Below are 17,946 nucleotides of genomic sequence, written 5' to 3'. Positions count from 1 at the left end.
AGTGGCAAGGGTTCAACAAATCAACTACAAATTAGCATGTGTCAATGTTGTGCTCTCAAAAACGTGTTGTTATTGTGGGTGTAAGCAGAGGCGTAGAGCTACAATTAGCAGTCATTTTTAATAATTCTTAAATCTCTTTGTCCATTTCAGGCGAATAACAGCCCACATTAACATTAATCAAATAGTTTATCTTTTCTGAGCAATAGTGACTTAAGTGCTGCACTAACAGGAGTCTGAACAAACTGCTCCCTTGAAACCTGACCTCAGGAGGCCTTATTTATACATCCAGGAAATGATTTTAGGCAGCTAGACAGTTAATGCTCCTCAGGGATTTTTGGATTATCTCTTTCAGCTTTGTCTAAAACATTCTGAAGGTTATTCTGTTATTGTATCCGAGACATCACAATACAATACAGAGGAGGCAGACAAACAGAAAGACTTTCCAGTTTATGTACAGTACAAAAATATATATATACCATATTGTAATATGTAAGATTTGAACTACTGGAAGTAAGATAGTACCTTTAGACAGAGCCATGCCGTCTGTTTTCCCTTGTTGCCACAGTTTTTGCTATGCTAAGCAAATATGGATGTCCTCTTCAAATCTGTAGAACAAATATGAAGTAGCATTAGCATAAATCAGCGTAAAGACTGGAAGCAAGGGATGCCTGCCAGGTTGATGTAACCCAAATCTTAAATAAAAACACTTAACAGTATATCTGAAGCTCACTTGGAACCATAGTATTTAAGTTTTTTTTACCTATAGCCAGAGCCAGGCTTAACAGTTTCCCCCAACTTTCAATTTTTAAGCTATTTCATTAAACTAACTGATATTTGATAGGCGTATATGGACACGAATTCTGTATAAATCTCTTCATAAAACACATACACAAGAAAGTAAAAGAGGAGGCAGACAAACAACAAGACTCTTCAGTTTATGTACAGTAAAAAAAAAAACGTACATAATATTGTAATATGTAAGATTTGAACTTCTGGAAGTCAGATAGTACCTTTAGACAGAGCCATGCTGTCTGTTTTCCTTTGTTTCCATAGTTCTTGCTGTGCTAAGCAAATATGGATGCCATCTTCAAATGTGTGTAACAAATATGAAGTAACATTAGCTTAACTCAGTATAAAGACTGGAAGCAAGGAATGCCTGCCAGGTTTATGTAACCCAAATCTTAAATAAAAACACTTAAAACAGTATACAACAGTATATCTGAAGCTCACTTGCAATCATAGTATAAAAGTTTATGCTTTTAGCCAGAGCCAGGCTGAACCAGTTCTTCCCATTTACAAATTTTAAGCTAGCTACTTAAGCTAGCTTATATTTGGTAGCCATGAATGGACATGAATTCTGCATAAATCTCCTCATAAAACACATACACAAGAAAGTAAAATATATTTCTAAGGGCTTTTTTGAAAGATGTTTATATGTTTATCATTTTGTGGAACATTGTAGAAATGTACTGTAGTTAGCTTAAACATAAATGGTTCAGGCTCTGCACAGCATGCAGACTTATGTATCAACCACTCACTATCAGTCTTTGTGTACCTTGTTTTTCTCCCTTTGAGGAATTACAGTTACCAAGAGATGTTTTTTTCTTTATCTCTGTGTCTCTTGTTGTGCACATGATAATAGAGACACCACTTAAAAGGGATTGTTCCATCATAACAGTGCTAACACCTTATTCACACCCACAGCTTGAGGGTGACGCTCTCACACCTTGCACACTCAGAGCACTATTTTCATGATAGCTCATGGCATGGCTGAGAAAGCTCGCACTATGACAAGTTAACATTTAACGATTTAATGAAGATGGAAGTAGTAGCTGTAGATTGGACAGAAGTGCAAAATGTGGGTGGAGGTTGTGCGATTGCTGGCAGCTGAACGAGACTGGAGAGAAATCAAGGAGGAGTGAAAGACAAAGAGAAGGAAAAAGGCAGGATGAATGGATGTTGATTCATTGTGCACTTTATGCTTGGTGTAACTGATTCATGAAACACTGATGAGATCAGGTATTATAAGGGTCAGATGGTACAATAGACTGACTGATATCAGACTGCCGATATCGTCAGGCCAATATTGTCCAATCACAGGTATATCAGGCAATATTTTCTTAAATGCCATAACTGCTGTATATTATTACTATGTGATTAAGATACCTGTCCCTGGTAACATTGATGAATACTTTATGTGCAATACACATATAAAAGGTCTGGTTTATTCAGGCTCATAATTTTAAAATATTAGCAGCTGTATCTGTAGCTCTCCTTGGACATTTACAATGGCATCAGTGTTGAATATACAACATTGGTCAGGCCACATGTCCTCTGCATTCTACCTTTTATTGCTAGCTAAATAAGATTTTCATTTGAGTTGATTGTGACAGGTTTGTGTGTTTGTGCACCCCCGTTTGAGACTAGTTTGAAATATATCAAAGTGTCAAACCAGTGTCCCATAGGAAACAGATTTCTGTCTGCTGATGCTGACATCAGATGGAAAACATATTTTTTGGGTCGTAAAACTTTAAGCTCCCATTAGTTCAAGCTGAATTAAAAGCGTGAACTTTTCCTCTCAACATGAGTCCTGTTTGTGATCATTTAATTGTTGTTAGAAGAGTTCTAAATGAGTATTAGTAATAACAAGCACCCTACTCAGAGCTAAATATCTAACATACTCAACTTCCTCTTGATTAAGTGAGCTGAATTAGGCTTTGCATGTTGGGTCAGAGTGGGGTCCTTTTATATTCCAAACCCCACTGAGTAATCACAACGTTGCAATTTGATGAGCAAACATTTTACCCAAAGTGACATTTACACCTGAGATGAGCCTGTAGTTTTCTTATAGTTGTTGAATTATGAGGAGAGCACTGTTCCCTTGTCTTTTATGTTGTGTTCACTGTGAACAGAATGTAGGAATGCTGTGTAATCATACTCATGGTTGGTTGTATATCACATTAGCGAATTGATGCAGAGCAGTGATGCAGCATTGCCTGACAGGGTTTTTTTAAGCTGACTACTGTATCATATTATGGGACCATTAGGCCTCAGCTGGATGATAAATTATCTTAGTGTAATGAAAGTGACAGCACCACTGATGGGCTTCTCATTTTATTTACATTCCCATTAGCTTCCGCTCCTGTACCTTGTGTTCTCAAGGTTCATCTTTATGGTAATCTGTACTGTGATTACTGGAATAATTCCCTTAATGCCCCTGTGCACTCTCCTCTCCTGTTACTGGTTTTGCATTTGTAGAAATGATTTTCCTTTTTCTGTCTTTCTTCCTGTCGTACAGAGATCTGTCTGCTCACCAAGGGCAGACGGACAGCGAGTGTGCGTGCAGACACCTACTGCCGACTCTTCTCCCTCTCTGTCGACCATTTCAATGAGGTGCTAGAAGAGTACCCCATGATGCGACGTGCTTTCGAGACTGTTGCCATCGATCGACTGGACCGCATTGGTAAGGCCTTCCTACATTTTATTATTGTCCTGTTCTGATTGGTCGAATCTCTTGCCTGTCATCGTGCCTTGTTGTCTTGTCTTTATCAGTATTTGTTTGCCTTTTTTCATCATAAAAGCATTGTGTCTGCCATCTTGTGCTGCATGACCTGTATGCTATTTTTTTTTTCCGTTTGATTTGTTTTTTTGTTTTTTGATTTAACGTCCGTCTCTTTGTCTTAAATAACATTAAATAAACTGTGTTGTAACCAGCATTAATCCTGCTAAAGAACCAAAGTAGAGTTTTGTGGTTGGATTAACTGGAGGCAGTGCATGTCGCTGTCCGGGAGGGAGTCAGTTCACCCCCTTGTTGGTTTGGTGTTGACCCCCCCACTGGATGTCAGCGAGTGGATGGAAGCTAACCTCACATGCATGTGTGTCCGGCCCTCTTTCCACTCATCTACACTCCTGGGTATGAGCAGCACCCCGCTCCGTATCAGAGTTCTCAAAATCAACCAGGCCCTGTGGAAAGAAAAACAAAGAGCAGGGCCAGGTCACATCAGGGAGTCGTTTCAGGCACTAGCAGCCCCTCATACATCAGGTCCAGCCCAGTCTGCCAGCAGGCAGGACCCATTAAACTACAAACCCTCTGCATCAACAATACTCCCTTATCTTTGCTGTCTGATACAGCAGCATTCAAAAAAAAAAAAAACTTAACCATGACAGATCAAAGCTGAGGTAAAATAAGTGAAACTATTTCTCACACTCATCAATCTGTTATGGTTTAAAAAGGGGCACATGTACGTAACAGAAACTGGGCAATAATTGGTTGCATTGACCCTTATATTGCACCTTCTCCCACTCCTTCTGTAACTGTCTGCTCGAGAACATTAATCGGAACCGACACATTCATAAATAAAACATGTAGAGGATACTAAGTTGATGTGAAAGTGTTGTCCAGAAGGATTAATTTTGAGTTGCAGGCATAGATCCTATGTCTTTGTCTTTGCTTATGTTTGGCTGCATTAGTTTGATGTATCTTTTTGAAATGACAATGTTGTCCTTAAGCTTTTATGTATAAGCACATGTCATAGAGAGAAACGTTTAAGTACACAAAGTTACGCCTGCATTTCTTTTGGATGTTACAGTGTACTCAGGGAGTTTAAGTTTTTGTTGAGGACTACTTTTATCATGCGTTGATCGGTTTGTTATTTACTTAATTATTTAACCAGGTTGGTCCCATTGAGATTAAAAATATCTTTCAAGGGCAACCTGGCCAAGACAGTCAACAACAAAATACAAAGCTGGAGACACAGATGCAAGAAACATACGTACAATTCACAAGCACTAAAGTTTGCAATAAAGGAGAAACTATCTAGGAGTCAGTTGTGTAACCAGGTAAGCTACGGTAAGCTAAAAACAACGACGTCCTATAGACTCTGCTTTAAAGTCTTTCATTTTAGATTCAAAAACATTCAACGACACCAGCTCCTGAAGTTTCTAGTCATTCTGCAATACAAAACAATTAAATGTTAAAATTATAATAGATTACTGAGACTAAGTTGGCCAAAAATATGGTAAACATTAAAAGTAGGGTGATAACACATAATGCTATTTGAAGTGGTTCTATACATTTGAATGACGCATTGTAAAAACAACAAAACTGTGTATTCTATTACAAAATATTACAGAGAAATGCCTTGATTTACTACTGGAGTATTTTCACATTTTATAGTGATATTTAAATTCTGCACCAATGTATAACTTATAGAAATGGCTGCGTTCACCCAGTGGCCATTTTCCTCACCATGCTCAGGCAGGGGATCACAGTTGCCGTAATAATGTTGTGATACAGTGTTCCAGTTGTAATTTCCATAGACTGTGTCAAACGTGGGCGTCGTCTCAGTGACATCAGCCCTTGGTTTCTGAAGGAGTGTTATAAAGCCCAAACAATGGCGGTCACCATATTGGAAATGTTATTGTTGTTCCTGTCAAAAAGGGGCTGGTACATTATGTTTGCTACAACTTGCAAATGAAAACGTATTATTATCAGTTAAAAGTGCAAGGCAGCTGCCTCCGCCTAATTTTTGTACTGCCCCTGCCCCCAGCAGAATCAGATGGTGTTTTCATAAGGAACACCATTTTCATTATTAAATGCAACAGCATTATATCGATGTAATGGCGGCGTTGTATCAAAATCAATCAAGTGCAGTGTAAAAGGAGCTGCAAAAACGTCCCAAAAAAGTTCAAAATCAACGTATCGCCCTCACCTGTATGCGCTACAGACCTTAGACCTTATACCTTATACCTTAGACCTCATAGTTATACAGAGCAATACCAGACTCCATGATCTAATGTCTCGTTTTACGTTTGAACTTATGTCCATACTCACATTCACTATGTCCGTCTGTCTGTCGCATTCTCTCTCTCTTTCCTGCACAGTCGGGTGTAATACGATACTTTCAATTATTAATTAATCTGTTCTGGGGAGGACCCCCCGAAAAATGTGAAATAAACAAATGCATAATAATTGGGATAATCGTGAAACCGTGATTATTTTTCAGACTATAATCGTTCCCCCAAAACTTTTAATCGTTGCAATCCTAGCCTCGAGTGGGACTCGCTATGTCTTCATTTTTCAAGACAGAAGACTGCTGCTTGGTTATTTTATATAAATACAAGATGTCCAACAAATCATTGTCATTTCACTGCTTCTAGAATAATCAGCAACATAAAAGACAATGGTCAGCAGATTTGGAGGAAGTTGTTTAATAGAAGCAATTTTGACACAAAGCAACATATTGGCTAAACCATTAGCTGCAGTCAGACAACATCTAAAATTAGCATTCAGGTATTTACTCAGTTACTTTAAAAAAATCTATTTTACAATGTAGATTTAGGAAACATGATCCAAAAAGAATACTGTCCTATTCCTAGCTAATGTCATGTTATGTTATATGTGGTTTTATTTTGAAATGCATCAATGTTTCCGACCAGATTTTCGCTGTTCATAGTCTTTGAGTCTCCGATGAATCAAGAAGCAGTGTTAGATAATGATTTGTCAGATTCTCTACATCTGTATGACTTAAGAGCTAGAACACAGTACAGCATTATAAATACGTTTGAGCCTCTCACCCTGAATATGACATCAGAGGAAAATGGCCACCATGTGAACGAGGTGAATAATAGACAGGACTTGTTAAGATACATTGAATCATTTTAAGGCTTCTATTAGTTGTAAACCATGTGATCTACAGCATTTTCTTAAGGTGTTTAAGAAATTTTCAAAGAGTCTAAAATGAATCAGCTAAGCGCTAATTCAACTGCTTAAAGAGGTGGATTTGTTAAATAAGCACTTGACAGATGATTGAATGTTATCATGGCATAAATCAGGCAAACTCAGTGTGTGGCATCTGGCTACACCACTAAACCTGCCTCCTTGTCAACAAATATCTATGCCTGCAAATAACACTACAGATGATAATGTGTGGTGATTTGTGTCCCTATTTTATCTGCTATAAAACAACTTTATCTGAATATAAAACTCAAGTTGAAGTTGCATAGTGACAATGTGCCAATGTTGTCTCACATCAGTGGTTAAGCTTGCATTCTGTATCTACTTTTTGATCTGTTATTGTTGTTTTTCTTTGTCATGGCTTTGTATTTGTGTGTTTTTTGCCCGACGCAGGCACATGTATACATTTTTATATATTAGATGTGACCTTATTGAATTGTGTTGCGAGCCAAGTGTAGATAGCTATTTGCATCACTTAAGCAACAAGTACTTAACAGATATGGAACAAGACCGCTTGGAGTCAAATCAGAAACTTATGACAGAGTGTGTCACTGTTGAGACAACCTTTTCTTCTCAGAATTACATTCATATACATCAAGGTTATTTTGGGGGGGTCTAATTGTAGCAGGTTGGCTGGACTATATCAATTATTTGTAAACGAAATGTAGATATTGAAGCAAAATGTATAAATACCATGTCTGCAAGAGGTAATATCAAGGCAAGGCAAGGCAAGGCAGCTTTATTTGTATAGCGCATTTCATACACGAGGGCAACTCAATGTGCTTTACATTAACACATTAAAAGCATTGGAGACATTCAGACAAGCATAAAAGAACATAATTAAAATGACAAATATGATAAAACAGAAAAGAAAAGGAAAATTAGAAATATATTAAAAATTACATTAAAATGTTAGTTTAAAGTGAGTTAAAATAATCTAAGATAGGAAGGCAGAGGTAAATAAAAAAGTCTTAATCTTTGATTTAAAAGAAGTGAGAGTTTGAGCAGACCTACAGCTTTCAGGGAGCTTGTTCCAGATATGTGGTGCATAATGACTAAACGCTGCTTCACCATGTTTCGTTCTGACTCTAGGAACTGAAAGCAGACCAGTACCTGATGACCTCAGAGGTCGAGGTGGTTCATAAAGTAGTAGCAGATCAGCAATGTATTTTGGGCCTAAACCATTCAGTGCTTTATAAACCATCAGCAGGATTTTAAAGTCTATTCTCTGACAGACAGGAAGCCAGTGTAGAGATCTAAGAACTGGAGTAATGTGGTCTACTTTTTTGGTCCTTGTTAGGACTCGAGCAGCAGCATTCTGTATGAGCTGCAGCCGTCTGATGGACTTTTTAGGGAGTCCTGTAAAGACCCCGTTACAGTAGTCTAGTCTGCTAAAGATAAATATCAGTTATATCTGCTAAATGTCCACGACGAGGGCTCTTATTCCAACAGAATCTGCTTACTGTAGGGCAGGTAAAACTTCAGAGTAGAATTCAGGTGCAGTAAGCAGTCATATTTTACAAATAACAATGACTCAGATTTGATACATTAGCATCACACTTTTAGCATTAAAACTTTGCACTAGAAACGTATCTTAAAGTAGTGCATATGAATGTAATTCACAGGAGACAAGGTTGCATGTTTTGGCATAAACTAAAAAAATGAAATTCCTTTTTTGCCCTGTAGTGAAATGTATGGAATTTTTGCCGTACCATATGCCCTTTGACCTCAACAGTCCAATTCTACATTTGCCCTTTTTCTGAGAGCCACCAGCTGAGTTCACTGTAGCTACCCAATCTGACCGACACTTCTCAGAGTGACAAAGATTCGATCCATCCTTTCACACTAACAATGAAGGGGTTTTGTCTCATACAAGGGAAGATACTTTGTCATGATCCGTGCTGGTTGTATCGTTTCTATATATGAACTGCATTTGGTAACATGCTTGTCTTGCTCAAAAACCGAAAGAAAAAAAGTAACCATGCTTTGAAAACAATAACATGTTGCACATTTGACTTTATCTTTTATCTATCTAAAAATTATCTGACCAGGAGTCCGTCTTGAGACGAGCACATCTCGTTTTCAAGAGTGTCCTGGCCGACGAGTAGGCATCAGGTAAACACTTTATTCCAATTCCAATATTCGAACAGGGACAAATTGACCTTTAGAGGCTTGCTAAATGGATCCGGTCTCAAATTCATCCTCCAAGACTTTGACTTATCACTGAAGGTTACATTAACTGTTTAATTCCTGCATCAGTAATGCATAATTCAAGTCACCCACACCAGTCCTGCAGATGTTTTGATGGACACATTCAAAATGTCAACAACTAAGACAATCAAAGAAACAAAAAGATCACATCCAGTGTCACATGCCATGTTTATTTTGTGACAGAATAATCGACTGGATTATGCGCACATGCTAGTGTGACATTTTTTTTTAATTTAACCTTTGAATGCTTTGTTCAAAGTGCATTCATAGATGAAACCATTCCTGCAGATTAGTAAAGACTTTACTAATGCAATGCCACAAACAGTTTTTGTTACATGTAGATATCCCATTTCATTATTTATTCATGTTTTCATCAATAGAAAAGTTTGTTTCTGATTGTCTGACTTTTGATAGGAATCCTGTCTTTGTGTAAATGGTCATACAATACTAAAGATAACAAAGAAAGTCAGTGTAGTGTAATGTGAAGGTAACACACTGACATTAGTTATCCACTTTAACTGGGGTTCTTCTTTACTGTTGTACTATTTAACTCTCAACAGGAAGAGAACTGAATAAATTAACTTTCATGTGGTGTGTTAGAAAAGAAAGGAAACCTATTATGGAGATAATTCTTTGATTAATTCATTCAATTATGTTAAGTTACTTCGTCAAACCTTGATTGCATCCCAATATTTATTTATAGCCTTCATTATTTCTGTGATGTTTACATTATAATGTTTATGTTTTTCTTGTGGGTTTTTTCTTGTTTTTTTGGTGTGTTAGTGGTTTTTATACTGTTTATTTACACTATGTTATAGGTTTCAGATATGGGTATTACTGGAATCGTGTTTTTAAAATCCTATCAATGGGTGAAGTTTACATATTAAACTCATATCAAAGGATTTTACAGAATTACCAACAGAGTGTGGTGAATTGTTGTAATTTGAAGTGATCATTCAACCCATATCTGATCCATTTCTGTTGTAGTTTTCTTTTTGTGTGAAAAAGAAGTCTTTCTTTAACTGTGATTGGTGGTAACATTTTGTTGTTGTTGTTGTTGTTGTTTTTTTCTTTGCATTAAGTTTTCAAGGGATAACAATAATTTTTATGTAAGGGATACTGTATTGTGAACGGGTGGTTGTGTATATTGGATTATCGACAGGGCGAGTAGGACCATGATGTTTCAATTTGCATAGCCACCCGTTCATTTTACGTTATCCCACTTATTACCCAGCTACCAACTAAGACAAAAACAAGTTGACACAAAATATTAATTTAAAGATGCTTTTATTGGTTTAAAATTGGGGATGCGCCAATGTGATCTTGGTATTGGTTATTGGCCAGATACTGACTGAAAAAGCTAGATTGGGCATGGTAGACAAAGGGCTGTGCATTTTGTAAAGGCAGAGAGGTAATGTAACATGGGGGAAGCTAACTACTAAGGCTCAGCAGTTTGGAGGTATTTAAAATTTGGCATGCCAACAACTCTGGCAACAAGTTAAATTATGTGCAAGGCTAATGCGTGAGGGGTGGGGTTAGCATCGCAACATATAATCCAACAAAGTTAATTAAACATCTCAAGACTCGTCATGCTTAAGTATACTAGTTAAACCATGTTACAGCGATGAGCTTCACTCAGATTTCTCGATTTGATTCAGACTGCCATCAAGGTAATGCCTGACCAGTGGCATATTCCATTTGGTAAAGTTATTTTCTTTTCTCATTTCATGTAGTTTTTTAATTCAGCCATTACAATTCCTGACTATTCCAGTGGTGCATTTAAAGGTTTATCATTAATATATTATTAATGAATAGTTATACAGTCAGTTCAAATATATATGTTTATATCAGTTTGCTGACAAAGCTAGGAAACCCTGATGTTGCCAAAACATAATTCCCAGTCTTATCCCCAAGTTGAGGAACAGAGGTTTTTAAATTGATGCTTGTATCGGATCAGATCAATATCAGTATTGGCCGAAACCAAAGCCCAGGTATCCATGGCAAAACCCGTATCAAGTTTGATCAGTGCATCCATATTTAATATAATTAATGTAGATAAAAAGTATTCCCTCCATTTCCACAGCTTGTAGCGCTTCCATGCTAAAAGATCCCAAATGTCACAACTTAAAACATTGTAGCTACTATCACTTCCCTTATGGTTAAAGTTAATTTAAGGGATTGGCAACTTAGATATGCACTTGCCATTGCCTGGATTGCTAGACAGTGTCTTGCTCCACTATGTACCCTCTCAGAGATGGTTGGGGCCTAGTAGCCAGTCTGAGACAGAAACGTAACAATTGTGCCACAGTGTCAACAAGAAGTGAAGTGTCCGATTCTTTTCAGCTCATTTTATGATATTACATATGGTTAATCGGTTGTCCCTGGTGTTTGCAATTAAGAATGAACTACCGTTGTTATGGAGTTTTAACCAATCAGAAACAAGCAGTAAGCTGGGTAATAAGTAAGAAATCTGGGTGATAACTGAAGATAGGATTCCCTCTTCTATACAGAGATCAGCTTAACTGCATTTTCCAAACTTGTTCAGTTTGATTTACAAGGAGAGCAGAAAATATTATTTTTGAATAGAAAGTGTTCAGTGTAAGTTGAAAGTGTCTGTTTTCCTCTTCTTTTTTATACACATCTATATACCTCTTTTCTGATACATAATAGACGCTCAGAGCCAGACTACTGTTCACTCTTTTTTTAATTAAATATTTCGATAAAGTGGCCTTTTTAACTAAGTGTATAATAAGCAAGAAGAATGTGGACAGATAGTCAAAAGAGGCACCAAACTGCCAGAATTAGAAATGCTTTAGAAAAATCAACATGAAATGCGATGAGTATTTTCCCTTTTTAAATTTGATGACATTGTGCACACTAACTGATGTGTGTTGCTGTGGATTTCCTAACAATTCCCCTGTCTCTAACCCCCAGCAGACATTCAGATCCCTACAGGTTCTTTTTGGAGAAATAACAAACATGTATTGTCCTTCCAATCTACAGAGTTTAACCCTGTCAGCTTTAAAAATGCAATGACAGCAGCCTTGTAAGTTTTCAGGAGTCTATGTATTAGGTGCTAGATTAGTTTTTAACTCCCCAACCCTGTAGTGAATGTCTCAGTTGAAATGAACCACGTCAAAATGGAGAGCTTGATTCTGAGAAATGTCTGCAAAAACACAACATCAATCCATGTTCAGCAGTTACAGCTGTGAGAGTCTTGTCTCACAGCTCAGCGCCAGGCTCGTTGGCAGCCTTGAGAGGAGAGAAATCCGTCCAACAAACGCTGCTCGACTGTAAACTCTGTGCAGAAATCTTCTGCCCTCAAGGACGGGGCTTAATGATTGATTGACTGAGGCTAAAGCCTTCAGCGCACTAAAAGTCAACTCTGTCTTCTTTACTGACAAATAATGCCTCGCAGCCTGTCCAGACACAAGGTCAACAGTAATTACAGGAAACACATCCTCTAAATACATTTGGACCCAGTCATTCAGAGTAAACATGTTAAACAGATCTTTAATATTATTGGAGTCAAACAAGGAGATTCTCTCCGCTAAAGACCAATATCAAGACGTCTTTCATGCTTTTAGTACCACTTAGCATTTTACCAGTTTGCTCCCAAACTCCCAAAGCCACAGAAGTGTTTGGTGTTAAAAGAAGCCATCTGCCAGGCTTTTATTATCACTCCCCATGACTTGTGATAGACAGAGAAAGATTATCAGACCTGGAGGGTTTTAAATTCCCTTTGTAGTCTGTAAATACAGCACTTTAGAAACAAATTTATTTACTGCATTAATGAAAATTTGTTTCCATTATTAGAAACAAATAATTATTATATCATTTTGCCAAAAATATTTTTTTTGCAATGAAACAAAAAAAAGGCTGTATTTAATATTGACAAAGCAATTTTCTATGATACAAAGTAATAACACATTATGTGGTAAGACATGGTAAATTCAGATTTCCATATAGATATTATGTATCGATTACATTCTAATAATCATTTTAGACTGTCTACTATAGCTGATTTGTTTGGAATAGATCATTGTGGCTTTCTTTGCTTGTGTTTATTTTTCATTAAATTAATTACTTAGTGTCTTTGTGTTGTGATTTAGCAGAGTTGTCATGATTTAAACACAGTAAAGTAGAATGAGTCTTTGAGTGTACTCTAGAGATTAGACTTTTTGCCTTTTGTTCAACAAAAAAATGAAAAAATTCCAGTAGCGTGATGTGTGGGTATCAGTATTCTTCTGTGTTTCATTGTCCACATCAGCACCTTCACAGTCTACGCTCTCACGTCATACTTTCAGTAATCTGTCTCCTTATGTGTCCTTCACTCCTCTCAAAATGTATATTTCCCATAGTCATTACCATTCAATGTCCTTCACACTTTGTATTAAATATGACAGTACTTAGTGGACGTGCAAAGATGCAGCTTGTAAGGGTTGAAATATATGGAGGGAATATACTATATTAGCAGAATACTGAAGATCTTCTTTTGAAGAAACAAAACAGCTAATAAAGCAGAAGTCTTCCTTTAGAAACAAGCTGCATCTTCATCTCTACTGTTGTAGCTCCTGATATTTTCCTGTGGTGTAGAGAAACCAAAGTTTGCCACTTCTTTATGTGCTAACCTCTCCTGACTGCACCCCAACAGGGAAGAAGAATTCCTTGCTGCTGCAGAAGTTCCAGAAGGATCTGAACGCCGGCGTTTTCAACACGCAGGAGAACGAGATATTGAAGCAGATTATTCGTCAGGACAGGGAGATGGTGATGATGGTGGACCGCAAGCAGTCAGTCACCGGGATGAACTCAACTCCAATGTCAGGAAACTCAATCATTAACTCACCAGCTCAGCCACCCTTTCCCACCACCTTTGGTACCAACCAGCTCCAGCAGTCCGTGCCCCTGACCTACAGTGCTTCAGCTATCGCCAATGCTTCTGCTGCCCGCATGCTGCCGGCAGCGGCTGCCGCCGCCGCTGCTGCAGCACAGGGGGTGTATCCCGTTCCCAGTCTTTCCCATGGCAGCCTCAATTCCTCCTCCACCAACCCACCAACCCCACTCCAGCAGGGAGCCATCATGTCGCCATGCTCCTTTGCGGCTGCAACGTGTAGTCCATCAGTGCAGACCCCTCTGGCAAACCGGAGCTTCCAGTATGGTTCTCGCACGGGCTCACAGCTGTCGCTTATCCAGCAGCCTATTGCCCAACCATCTCTATCCACACAGCAGCAGCTTCCCCAGCAACCTGGAGTGTCAACTTCCCCTGCAGGGTCAGCAACACAGCAGCCTCAGCAGCAGCAGCAGCAGGCATCGCCTCAGCAGCAGCAGCAGCAGGTGCCGTCACCTCAGAGGGTAGACATCCACAAGAGCACACAGGCTCTGCAGTCAGGCAGCTTGAGCAGAGATGTCAGACACTTATCGGCCTCCCAACCATCACTGCCACATGACACATCTCTGGGGCCCAGAGCACACCCAGCCTCAGGAGACTCTCTGGCCTCCATCGTGCCCCCTGCAGCAGCAGTGGCGATCCCGGGAATGAGTCTGCAGAGCGGCATCCGCACCACAGTCCCCCAGCGGGTCAACCTGTTCCGCCAGATGTCCTCGGGAGCACTGCCACCGGTGCGCTCTGCCACAGCAGCAGCGGCGGCGGCAGCGGCAGTGGCAGCAGCATCAACATCATCCTCAGCCCAGCACAGGGAATCCCCTGGATCTAGGAGAGATTCAGTCCTGAGCAGTACGGAGACTGAGCAAGACAAAATGCGTTTTGCATCAAATTTATGATCCCATTTTTTTCCCCTTTTCATTTTTTAAACCTCTAAATCTTTCAATTCATTTTTAAAAATGGAGTTACAAACAAAAGAGATAAAAATGAGGAACTTCAGCATTTTTGTTTCTCTTCAATCTTCTTCTAAAATAACCTCATAGAAATCCTGTACATAAAAGCCCTTGTATTATATTTTAGACACATTGTCTCCCTTAACTTAAGAATGTATATTATACAGATACATCTCTTTTCTTTTGCGCTATATATTAAAATATATATATGCACACATATATTCATATATGTGTATGTATATATGCTGCTGTATGTATGGGTGTGTGAGCGAGTGTGTGTGTGCGTGTGCGTGCATGTGACCACGTGTGTAAAATCCAACAAGAATATTTGGCAATGGCAATTTAAAAGCTGTAGTATAAACATGAGTCTTCCTTTCTGAGAAATATAAAGAATTATATACGATGTATGAGTATTTTTATTTATGTTTCCTTTTTTTTAACTGGAATGCATTGTGGATTCTGACAATGACTTTTCCTTTTTTACCAATGAGGAAGAGAAAAATTATCTTCTCCTATTAAGCAGCTTTAGGCACCACTGTGGAATAATAAATGCAAGCGACTCAAAATGACAAATAATCTCAAAAAGCACACGCACACAAAATGAATCTCCTGAATCCTCATTTCAGAACTCAACACAGATACTGTAACTGAGTGTTATGTTGCTCCTGGCAACACAAATACAGTCTGCTGAGCCACTCTGCCCCCACAGAGGCTCACATACAAACCATGACAGTGTTATGGGTCCAAAGGGAATAGATAATAGAAATGCTGCTTACTTTTTGTTTGTTTTTGAGGAGAGTGTCATGTAGAGAAAGATATGGATGGATGCTATTGTTTTCTATTTCTGAGTTCAGATGGCTGAGATGTTATGTAATGTTGCTTAAATTTCTGTGTATATTTATAATATTTATAAACTAAAGATTATCACCATTATGCAATAGACTGTGACATAAAGATTACCTATATGTGTGCTGTAAATAGTTTTGTAGATCTAGTATTTACAGATACTGTGTGGTGCATTCTCTATCATAACAATGTCTTACTTCTATCAGGAACCTGGATATCATCTATATGCGAAAAAGGTTAAGCGACAAAATACATATGTTTCATAAGAGATGGACAAACCTTAATGCAATAGCTAGCAGGACTTGATGCGGAGAAACGCCCGATTGGAGGACTTCTAAGAATCCCTCTCTCTCTCTGTATACTACTCCTAGTCCTGGTGTTGTAGTTTTTAATTTCACATTTCACAAGTTAACCTATACAATATTTAACTACAATACACAGCTTAGTTTGAAACCATCCTATGGAAATGTGTCTTTACTATCGCCTCACTTTCAGGAAACCAAAACATCTTTGTCATATTCCTCATGTTCTGTTTAAAGACAGACATGAGGCTTTCCCTTTTTATCCATTACATTTTTTTCAGATCTACAATTTAAGTATGTGCTTGCGCATCTGCTTGTTGAGTAAAACTGTACTGTACGCTGTCATATCACAATCACTGTAGTTGAAGAGCCTGGCACGGCATATTTACAACAGCACATGGTAAGGTTAAAGACTTCATGTATACAGACATTTTCACCCTGAGGTGTCAGAAAAAGAAATGCTGGTTTGCATTAAGGTTTCTGTCTCATGTAAATCCATTATGTGGGCTTAGGTACTCTAAACTGACCAGGACTCCAGTTTGAGGTTGGGGGATGCAAGGTCAAGCCTGAATATTATGACTCTATCATAAAAGGATAAAAGTAATTCAGAATATTTTAATCGAACGGTAGCCAAAGATAACTCAGCAAAATGTAAAGAAGGCCGTTATGGCTGACAGGCCATTTCCCTGTGCATGCAGTAGATTGTGTACGGCCTTCCTTTGGTCTTAAAATTGCTGTTAATAATGCAGGATTTCTTCTATAGAGTCATACTTTTCATGGAATCAAGTGTCCCGTCAGTTCAGAGTGTCTAAGCCCTTCAAGCTACCGTTTTAAAAAGATAACAAGTCTTCGCTACAGATTGTGTGGATAGTGTACCAATGCAGTCAACCCACCAATGTCATGAAAGCATGCACTGTCACAAATACTTAAAAAGATACTATCTCAAGATGTTGACGTTAAATGTAATGTTAGATTCTGTTTTGTTCATTGTCTGTCTGCCTAGACGTTACCTGTGTGTGAACAGAAGCATTGACTCTTCACATGGACATTTCTTAAGTATTTGTGCCTAAACTATAGCCATGTTCCATCCTTTGTTATGAGTGTGAGCTCGGTGCAGGGGACACTTCTGCAGACAACTGCGCATTCATTCTTACTATACTCTATGTGTTCTATGTCTCAGTGTTTTTAGACAGGAAAGGAGTAAGCAATGATGATGGCCAAATGTCTCACTTTATTCAATTGGTATCTTTACTTACAATGTGAACTCCTAGAGGCAGGTTTTTTCTAACATCGTCAGTCAAGCTATATAGAATATTCAATGAGGTCGTGTACAGTTTAAAAAATAAAAGTGCAATCTTTAGACTTGCAGTCATATCACGCTCAATGAGACATTGTACAAATTCGGAGCACCTTTATACCTTTCTTTGTAGCTATAGCCACTGATGTTTGGTTTGAATATTGATGTGTGGAAGGAAACTGGCCAAAGCAGCATTCTAAGTCATTGTCTTTGTTTTAAATTGCACTTTCTGATTTACTAATAAAAAGGGTGTGGATTCTTGGAGCTAGCTTAGATGTTGAATGAGTATGTAAGGGAGCACTTGACCATATTTATAAAGTGGCCATTTCTGTCTGTCATCCTCAGTATTGGTAGCACGGATGCTGTTAAAATGTTATGATGCTGTGTTTCAGGTTATCAATCATGCAGATTTAGGGTACAAAATTAATCTTTATACTTCAGCACTGAAAAGTGCTCAAATGATGTGCTAGTAAGAGCAATGTTTAGCTTTTAAGCTTACTAGCTTAAATTACTGTAGGTCAGGAGATGGATACAAGCGTATATTAACGCTTGGTAGTGCTACACGGTAAAATAGGAAAGATATAATTTCCTTAAAACTGTCGTGCTATTTAAGGTGGATTTTTCTGCTAATGTTATGTTAGCTAGGCGTCAGTTGATTGCTGATATTAGCAATTGTCTGACGTTCGCTAACAGGCTAACCAGTTATCCAAATTTTCAAA

The 17,946-nt window shown here is 38.3% G+C and overlaps 1 protein-coding gene across 1 annotated transcript in view; it reads left to right on the top strand.

The window, feature by feature from the left end:
- The window catches only part of LOC117830661 (potassium/sodium hyperpolarization-activated cyclic nucleotide-gated channel 1), an 88,368-nt gene extending 70,877 nt beyond the window's left edge, over positions 1-17,491 (top strand). The window contains exons 7-8 of the mRNA XM_034708868.1: positions 3,299-3,463; positions 13,602-17,491. Of these exons, the coding sequence (XP_034564759.1) occupies positions 3,299-3,463; positions 13,602-14,728 (1,292 nt within the window). The 3' untranslated portion in view covers positions 14,729-17,491. The remainder of the gene's footprint in view (positions 1-3,298; positions 3,464-13,601) is intronic.
- The last annotated feature ends 455 nt before the right edge of the window (positions 17,492-17,946 follow it).

The sequence above is a fragment of the Notolabrus celidotus genome, chromosome 19 (genome assembly GCF_009762535.1).
Source record: "Notolabrus celidotus isolate fNotCel1 chromosome 19, fNotCel1.pri, whole genome shotgun sequence".
In the NCBI taxonomy this organism is placed as follows: domain Eukaryota; kingdom Metazoa; phylum Chordata; class Actinopteri; order Labriformes; family Labridae; genus Notolabrus; species Notolabrus celidotus.
The sequence above is the reverse complement of the archived record's forward strand: the minus strand, read 5'-3'. Positions and strand labels throughout refer to the sequence as shown.